Raw genomic sequence first — 10036 nt, 5'->3', positions numbered from 1 at the left:
TTCAAACTTCAACAGCAGAGCAATCAACTTCTGCATCAACAGTTCTGACTTCAACGGATGGAGGATTGACTTCTGCATCCACAGTTAAGACTTCAACAGATGGACCATTGACTTCTGCATCCACAGTTCTGATTTCAACAGATGGAACATTGACTTCTGACCCACTGACCTCTCAAACTACAGTACAAACCTCACCAGTAGAGCCATCGACTTCTGCATCCACACTTCTGAGTACAACAGATCGACCGTTGACTACCGCATCCACTGTTCAAACTTCAACAGCAGAGCCATCGACTCCCGCATCCACAGTTCTGGCTCCAACAGATGGACTTTCGACTTCTGCATCCACAGTTCTGATTTCAACTGATGGACCATTGACTTCTGCATCCACAGTTTTGACTTCAACAGATGGAACAATGACTTCTGACCCACTGACTCCTCAAACTACTGTTCAATCTTCAACATCAGAACAATCGACTTCTGCAGTCACTGTTCTGACTTCAACAGCGGAGCCATCGACTTCTGCATCAACAGTTCTGACTTCAACAGATCAACCATCGACTTCTGTATCCACAGTTCTGACCTCAACAGATGGAACAATGACTTCTGACCCATTGACTTCTCAAACTACGGTTCAAACTTCAACAGCAGAGCAATCAACTTCTGCATCAACAGTTCTGACTTCAACGGATGGAGGATTGACTTCTGCATCCACAGTTATGACTTCAACAGATGGACCATTGACTTCTGCATCCACAGTTCTGATTTCAACAGATGGAACATTGACTTCTGACCCACTGACCTCTCAAACTGCAGTTCAAACCTCACCAGTAGAGCCTTCGACTTCTGCATCCACACTTCTGACTTCAACAGATCGACCGTTGACTTCTGCATCCACTGTTCAAACTTCAACAGCAGAGCCATCGTCTCCCGTATCCACAGTTCTGGCTTCAACAGTTGGAGCATCGACTTCTGCATCAACAGTTCCGACTTCAACAGATGGAACAGTGACTTCTGCATTCACAGTTCTGCCTTCAACAGTTGGACAATTGACTTCTGCATCCACAGTTGTGACTTCAACAGATGGACCATTGACTTCTGCATCCACAGTTCTGGCTTCAACAGATGGAACAATGACTTCTGACCCACTGATTTCTCAAACTACGGTTCAAACTTCAACAGCAGAGCCATTGACTTCCGCATCTACAGTTCTGGCTTCAACAGTTGGAGCATCGACTTCTGCATCTACAGTTCTGACTTCAACAGAAGGACCATTTACCTCTGCATCCACAGTTCTGACTCCAACAGATGAACCATTGACTTCTGCATCAACAGTTCTGACTTCAACAGATGGAACAGTGACTTCTGACCCACTGATTTCTCAAACTACGGTTCAAACTTCAACAGTAGAGCCATCAACTCCCGCATTCACAGTTCTGACTTCAACAGATGAACCATTGACTTCTGCATCAACAGTTCCGACTTCAACAGGGGGACCATTGACTTCTGCATCCACAGTTCTGACTTCAACAGGTGAACCATTGACTTCTGCATCCACAGTTCTGACTTCAACTAATGGAACTGTGACGGCTTCAACAGCTCGACCAGTAATTACCGTCCCATTGACAACTCAATCTGCGGTTCCAACAACTAAACCACCAGATTGCCAGAATGGAGGATATCGCAATGGTACAGAAAAATGCATCTGTCTAACAGGATTCCGCGGAGACCTTTGCGAGCATTTCTCAGATTATGTTAAACCAGGTATATTTCCCTTTCATAAGCATTTTGGAGAGAATTCTTTACAGTTTACTAAAAGTCTCAAATGTACTCTTTGCAAAAATGTTTACTCCTACAGAAGTGGTTAAGACAAAAGTGATTGTTGAGGTGGTGGTGAACCAGGATTATGAAACAGAATATAATGATGACAAATCGCCAGAATACAAAGACTTTGTGAAGATCTTTACACAACAGGTAAGAATAAAACTTAGTGCATTGTGAATATTTACGGAACTATGATAGAAATTGGTATAAGTAGCAAGGATAAAACCACAGGTAGAATTCTAAAAACAATTATTGTACCCTGCATATCTTATTTGCATTTAAGTATTTGTTTGCATTATTATTATTGGACTTACACCAGTAGCCTAGCTTTCTAATTATCTGAACTGCAGCCGTGTTTAGGGTAGGCCTTCCCTTGTTATATAGGGTAAACCTAACCTCCGTATATAGGGTATGCATAGGTATGTGGTGCAGTATTGAGCAGGAGCAGTCCCCATCATCGCCGCCATGGCACCCAGCTGTGTAACAGTTGTGTGAACAGATTAGATTAGATTTATTGGTAGATTTAATTTAATTTAGATGTACTTTTGCCACGGCCGTCATATATGTTATATCCAGAGGTGTTCTGTACTAAGGTTTTAACTGTAGTGCCACTTTTCAGGGCCTGTGTACCGCTCCAAAATGTCCAAGTTTATTGAAGATTTTAGTCTAAACAGGGCCTCCTTTTGCAAGGAAATGGGCTTGGCATGGTCTTACTTGTTTGCCAGTGTTTTGGATTCAACAAAGATCATGTGTTATGTTTCTATTGTTAATCATTTGTTTTTTATCATACAGATGACTTCATACTATAGAAAAGTCAACATAGAGAACTTCGAAGGTGTGAATGTTACAAAAGTGAGGTAAGGTACTCATTTGTGTAGACGATCGTTAAAATGGCTGGAGGTAAGATTTAGGTGTTGATTGGGTGTCATTTGTTAGAAATGGCCTAGCCATCCTTCAGCTTTTACTGACTTACACCAGGATTCCACCGGACGCGTTACGGCCGCGTTACGGCTGCGGCACGGTGCGGCTGCGACTCTGCCCTGCTTGCATTTCCACCGGGCGCGTTACGGCAGCGCAACGCTGTCTTGCGAGCCAGCCGTATTCACACGCGATCACGCGATAATCCTAAACCTAATGTACTCAAGTTCCACTCCCAAAACGACTGCAATTAAATGCCACGCTTTGTCCTTCTGGCCATTGCCCTTATAAAAAGGATGATTTGGTGCATAAATGACTTCATGTTGCTGAACTTCGACAATGAGTCTCTCGTCGTCCATGTTGCCGACCCTCTTAGACCCTTTGATTGATTGACTGCTGACCTGGTGCCACCGGTCATGACGTAATAATGTTGATGTGAAGTTGTGATAGGCTACATGAGCTGAGTATTGTGTTTCATTTTGAAAATTGACCGGATGCTCTATCGCTTTTACTTTTTCACTTCCTGCCCTGCTCGATCTGCTCTGTTGAAATTGACGCGGTTCAGCAACAGCTTGCGGCAAAAATAGAAATGCTACGGAATGATAGCGCTGCGGCACGGCGAGCCGCTCCTGGGACGCTGCTGAGACGTTCCGCAGCCGCGCCCGGTGGAAATGGTCTCATTGATTAGAGTGGAACCTATCTGCTGCGGTGACCGCGGCCAAGACGTGCCGCAGCCGTAACGCGTCCGGTGGAATCAGGCATTGACATGCCCTGTCAGAAGATCCATTCCGGGTTGACCAACTTCAATTTTAGACCACATATGGCTCATTTCGGTGTCCATCTCGCCTGTCAATCACAGGTGCCTGAAATGCAACACTTCTCGATGGCTTTTTTTTGGTTTAGTTTCAAAATCTTGCTGGCTTCCACCCTTCTGCTCATTCTCTTTACAACTCCCAAATCTTACCTCCCAGTCCTTCAAATGAGCGATACTCTACTTTAAAATGTGTGATACTACCTCAAAGTATTTATCTTTCTTAGTTCTGCAGTTTCCTTTGTTAGGAGATATAGGTCAAGAAGTCATGGGTAAGTGATAGATTCTACTTTTCCACAATAGTACAAAATAAGAAATAAACACATCTTCCATATTCCATAGGATTCCATAAGATTCCATAAGTGAACAAAGTTTGAGCAGATTTGTTACATCATTGTGATTTAAATTACATTTAAATGACAATGAATGATATGGTGGATGTAGAATAATTAAAAGAGCTATACTTTCTGCAAACTTTTTTCCTAGAGTGAATGTAAGACATGATATTGTGCTGTCGCTTCAAAATAATGCTGCCTTTGAGACACAATATGGAAATAATTTTGATGAAATCGAGGAGGCGGTTTTTAACCTGACTAGCTGCAGAAAAGGTAAGATCCCAGGTCGACATCTATAACGCAAACGGCCATCTGAGTTCCGAATATCATATCAATGTTTTCAGATCAAAAGTAAAATTCAATATGAACATTAAATGGCCTCTTAAGTACTTCAATCAATGCGATCAATTAATACGCACACATACCCAGACTTCCTGAGATGATACAAATATTCTTATCTTTCAGGTGACACAGATTGTCCTGAATTTGACATTTCCAATCAGACAAATGTTAAAGCAGAAGATTTTGGTCTGAGTAAGTAGATGTTTGATCCCAAGTGTGATACAAGAGGTTCCCATGCATGTTATTAAAGGTACAATATGCCAGAGGTGCTATTTAAAGCTAGCTCTAGTGCTAATTAAACAAAGCAAATACTCTGCTCTCAATTCTTCCCTCCTCTCCTTTCCCCCAACACGCCGACCATGACGCTATCTTGTGCTTCTGCAGAGACGGACATCCCCGTCCCCTGTAGCCTTGAGGTTAAAGCCTACATGACAGACTGGGTTGAAGAGCTTACTTTCTCTTTACCATATTCTACCTTTTATGAGAAGCTGTGGGCTAGCCCTGTGACTCAAGGAGGCCAAGAGGAAGGGCGTGTCTACCGGGATACAACCCAGAACCTGGGAGTGGAACACCGGCATCACACCGTCTTGCCCACAACCCCATCATACAGGGGCTGGATTGGTTTGTCTCGTCATACTAATGACATGTTTGTCTGTGTGCGTGTCTCCCTCCCTCTCTCTCTCTCGCTGTCTCTCTGTCTCTGACTCTCTCTCGCTCTCCCTATCTGTCTCTCTCTCTCTTGATCTCGGTCTTTCTCTTTATCTCTCTCACACCCTCGTTCCTGCTCTCGCTCTCCCTCTCCCTCTCTCTCTCTCTGTGTCTCTCGTTCTCTCGTTCTCTCTCCCTCTCCCCCTCCCTCTCAGATATTTGTGCAGACATCATTCCAGACCCATCTCTTCTTGAGTTCTATGAAGCCCTGAATGCCAGTGGGTGGAGTTGTGTGACGATGTGTGACAAGAATCACAGCAACCCAAAGAACTGCCTCAACAAGGGCGTATGCAACGTGTACAGCGGCATCGGACCCATCTGCGAGTAGGTCGACTGCTTTTTACAAAATGACCCGTGCACAGAGAGAGAAGTATGTTGTCGACCACCAAGTCTCTTTTTTTCCGGCATCAAATCAACTCCATGAGCTCAGATCATCTGTAGAAGAAGATGGTTGGAAATGTTACGGAATTGTTTGATCTGGTTTAGATTTGAGACTTCCGTAGCGACAAATGAGTTAAGAGACTGCACTTGTACAGCGCTTTTCTAACCAGTGGCCACGCAAAGCGCTTTACAACACTGCCTCACTTTCACCCATTCATTCACACATTCACACACCGACGGTGGAGTCAGCCATGCAAGGCTACAGCCAGCTCGTCAGGAGCAGTCAGGGTAAGGCTCAGGGACACCTCGACACTTGACTAGGAGGAGCCGGGAAAGCCAGTAACCTTCCGGTTTCCAGCCAACCCGCTCTAATTCGTTAACCATATGCCGACCATGAGTAAACTAGAAAATAAATACTGCATTAAAGTACGAGTATGAGTCTATAAAGCCTACCTCGAATCCTCATTGAAAAGACTCATGCAGTTTCCCAGAAGCAGAAGCTGTCACCTTACTCGTTGCTTATCCTAACCTCCTTTCCAGATGTGCAAATGTTGATTCTACCTGGTACCTCGGTGATGACTGCAGTTCTCCAATCTACAAGGTTGCCTTCTACGCTGGTTTATCAACTACTCTCGTAGTTCTCTTACTGACCGTGGGAGCTCTGTCCGGGTACATCTACTTCAACAAGCAACGACAGAACCGGTAGGCTGATGCTTTTCTCCCCTACCATCAAATCGGTTGTAGATAAAGTTGCAAGCTTTTCTTTTGGGTGTAATTTGCTAGAAATGACAAAGCCATGATGTGCAATGTGAGAACATCTGTTTGAAGTTGACACAGGCTAGTTGTGATTGTGCATGCTACACACCTCCTAGGTGGCTGACACACTTTTATTGGGCTCCACTTAAAGGATGCAGTGTGGTGGTGGCGGCGGTGGTGGTGGTGGTGGTGGTGGGGGTGGTTTAACCGGTGCACACTGATTACGTAATGCACCACAGGTGTGCAGCCTCACCTGCTCCAGAGTCCATTCTGACTGGGCCAGGTGAGGCTGCTTCAACCAGCCATCATCCACACACACGCCCACGTAGTTATCTCTCAGATCTTACCTACAGCACCATTAACAAATGCCAGCTTCTTTTTGTGGATCCAGTAGAATAGCTTTCATGTGTCTGTCCCACACGTTCTCTGCAGCAAGAGAAACGTCAGAGAGTCGCTGGTGAACGAGTGGCTTGAGGAAGACGTGGTCTGGCCTAAATCTAGAGATCATCTCCCTGCACCTTCAGGTAATGACTATGGAGACGTAGCCCAGCCCAGTACGTGCATCCTCTGAAGTCTGTCTCTTTACTCATACCGAAACGAGTTCTAGATAAAAGGGGTTTGTTTATTATGGATAAAGCTAAGTTGAGATGAGCTCTGGAGTTATTCTATATCACAGACCCTGTCACATCTTCAAGTGCTTTCAAAGAGAAATATTAAACTATTCAGAATGCTTATGTACAGGTTACACAGCTGTTGAACAACCCCTCCTTATGGGCAGTGAGGCCTCAGGGTGACCCGGGTTTGATAAAAAAAAAACATCCCCCTTTAAAATGGCCTCCAGTCAGCTGAGCCTACCTAAATACGTCCGTAAACGGGTTCACTGAGAGTTGATGCTGAAGTGTATCTCTGTTTTTAAGCGACGTACAGTAACCCCTCCTTCAGCGCGGACCCGACCAGCCGCCAGGGCCGCTTCCTCATCCAGACCCCCCCGCGGGGAACCGCCGCATCCTCTACCGGCACCTCCGACTCAGGGCAGAACCAACTCCAGCTTCAACCGATATCAATAAATCCGCCGGTAAGGACAGGCAGCTAGACTTTAGAACCCCCAAACAGTTAACCTAGAAAACCCCCCAGACTGCTAGCCTTTAGAACAAGGATGGAACCCCCCACACAGCTAGCCCTTAGAACCAGGATGGAACCCCCCACACAGCTAGCCCTTAGAACCAGGATGGAACCCCCCACACAGCTAGCCTTTAGAACCAGGATGGAACCCCCCACACAGCTAGCCTTTAGAACAAGGATGGAACCCCCACACAGCTAGCCCTTAGAACAAGGATGGAATCCCCCACACAGCTAGCCTTTAGAACCAGGATGGAACCCCCCACACAGCTAGCCTTTAGAACAAGGATGGAACCCACCACACAGCTAGCCTTTAGAACCCCCCCAACACAGCTAGCCTTTAGAACCAGGATGGAACCCCCCACACAGCTAGCCTTTAGAACCAGGATGGAACCCCCCACACAGCTAGCCTTTAGAACAAGGATGGAACCCCCCACACAGCTAGCCTTTAGAACCAGGATGGAACCCCCCACACAGCTAGCCTTTAGAACCAGGATGGAACCCCCCACACAGCTAGCCCTTAGAACCAAGATGGCCGCCAGGTGAATAAGGCCATTTGTTGTGAAAACAAGCCGATACCCAGGACAATAATAACCTTTGCTTTAACCGTTACCTCCAGATCCAGATCCGTCGGCCCCAGATAACGTTGGAGGTGAGCCAGCGGCGGGACCAGCCTGCCAGCTGGAGATAGTGTACCGGTCCCCTGAAGAAGGAGCATTTGTAACGCGAGCGACGAGACAGGATAACTTTCTTTTAAATGTTTAATAAGAAAACGCAAAATCATAATATCAAACACACGGTCAAAGAACTGTGTTGCTTCCTACAGTATCTGACTCCAACTAACAAATGTTAAAGTCCAACCCTAATAATTAGTATCAGTTAATACCAATCAGAAACGTCTTATTTATTTAACCATTAGGGATGTCCCGATACCACTTTTTCACTTCCGATACTGATACCATAGCTTAGGCTAGTGGCTGATTCCGATATCTATCCAATACTTTGTTGTACTCTCGAACAAATAATAATAATAAAGATATATATGGAACCACTTTGCTCATGATTGCCAAGAAGCCACTTTCAAACATCTCACTTAAGAAAAGTTGAATGGTTAATAGGTAATTAGACACTTATTATATGCTTATTAACATTAATTAGTGTTAATAAGACTATAAGTGTTAATAATAACATAACAAACATGTTTATTGTGAGATGATACGACTTTTATAAGCACCTATAAGAAACTATTTGATTGCTGAATAACATCAATAATAGTCTTATGAGTTTCTTATAGTTGTTAATAAAGCATTCCAAACCCATTTATTGAGTCGTACTAATTTACCAATTATGTCATTGTTAAACCTTTACTAAGCATTTATTCTGCTTATTAAGGTTATTAAGGCTTATTAGGGGCGGCAGTAGCTCAGGAGGCAGAGCGGGTTGGCTGGTAACCGCAAGGTTGCTAGTTCGATCCCCAGCTCCTCCTAGCTGAGTGTCGAGTTGTCCCTGAGCGAGGTATCTTACCCTGACTGCTCCTGACGAGCTGGATGTCAGGCTTTTATTTTTAAGGTAATTTTAAACCGGAAGTTCTGTTTATGCAAGTGGATGATGGCTTCACGCATATGCGTGATGAGGTGTTTGAGGAACAAACTTTGGAGAACATGTTGGAATCGTCAACACGAGCACCCCAGACCATTAACTGACAGACAAAAGACAGGAACAAGCACAGAAAACATGGATAAGAGGAAGATCCTCCGAACTCGAGGATGACTCTCTTGTAACTTGTGACTCTCTCTTTTAACCTTAGTAAGCATGGTTCCCGCTTTAGATCCCGTACCTGCAAAATGCATAATTAGCAGTTTAATTATACAGCCTTACCACCATGGACACGCCCGATCTCGTCTGATCTCGGAAGCTAAGCATGGTCGTGCCTGGTTAGTACCTGGATGGGAGACCGCCTGGGAATACCAGGTGCTGTAAGTGGTGTCGGGTGGTGGCCAATAGGTGGCACTCTTCCCTCTGGCCCCTTCACTCATCAATCCCGATGCCCCAGTGCAGTGACGGGGACACTGTGCTGTGGAAGGTGCCGTCCTTCGGAGGAGATGTAAAACCGAGGTCCTGACTCACTGAGGTCATAAAAGATCCCAGGGCACTTATCGCAAAGAGTATGGGTTTCCCCGGTGTCCTGGCCCAACCAAGCTCATTCAATCTGGCCCCCTAATCATCCTCCTGTATAATTGGACTGTATAATAATAGACTCATTAATCCCCTCACTCTCCACCTCAAGCTGGTGTGTGGTGAGTGTTCTGGCGCAGATTGGCTGCCGTGCATCACCCAAGTTGGTGCTACACACTGGTGGTGGTTAGTGAGGTCCCCCCTTCACTGTAAAAGCCTCTTTGAGTGTCTAGAAAAGCGCTGTATAAATTCAATCCATTATTATAATAAAGAACTTATTAATCTTAATAAGCATGGTTTCTGCTTTAGATCCCGTACCTGCAAAAAGCATAATAAGCAGTTTAATAAAGGATTTATTAACCTTAATAAGCATAAAGAAATCTTAGTAAAGGTTTAACAATGACATAATAGGTAAGTTAGTAAGAATCAATAAATGGGGTTGTAATGCGTTTATTAACAACTAAAAAGAAACTCATAAGACAATTATTAATGTTATTAAGCAATCATTAAATAGTTAACAAGTTTCTTATAAGTGCTTATAAAAGTATTATAATCTCACAATAAACATGTTTATTATGTTGCTATTAACACTTAATGATAGTCTTAACACAAATGAATGTTAATAAGCATATAATAAGGTCTTATTAGATATTAACAAAGGCTTATT

At 44.4% G+C, this 10036-nt stretch overlaps 1 protein-coding gene and 1 non-coding gene across 2 annotated transcripts; both read left to right on the top strand.

Annotated features, from left to right (window-relative positions):
- The first annotated feature begins 964 nt into the window (after positions 1–964).
- On the top strand, positions 965–8242 carry LOC132475456 (mucin-3A-like). Its single transcript, XM_060076608.1, has 11 exons — positions 965–1764; positions 1859–1974; positions 2617–2681; positions 3781–3825; positions 4040–4161; positions 4354–4422; positions 5094–5262; positions 5860–6021; positions 6508–6599; positions 6993–7150; positions 7814–8242. The coding sequence occupies exons 1-11, from the start codon at positions 1134–1136 to the stop codon at positions 7883–7885; spliced, it is 1701 nt and encodes a 566-aa protein (XP_059932591.1). The 5' UTR covers positions 965–1133; the 3' UTR covers positions 7886–8242.
- Positions 8243–9058: 816 nt separating this feature from the next.
- LOC132445799 (5S ribosomal RNA) lies at positions 9059–9177 on the top strand. The gene has a single exon (XR_009522691.1). It is a non-coding gene; the product is annotated as a 5S ribosomal RNA (ribosomal RNA).
- Positions 9178–10036: the final 859 nt, after the last annotated feature.

Source organism: Gadus macrocephalus, chromosome 17 (assembly GCF_031168955.1).
Source record: "Gadus macrocephalus chromosome 17, ASM3116895v1".
NCBI classification, from domain to species: domain Eukaryota; kingdom Metazoa; phylum Chordata; class Actinopteri; order Gadiformes; family Gadidae; genus Gadus; species Gadus macrocephalus.
This window is presented reverse-complemented; position numbering and strand designations above follow the sequence as displayed.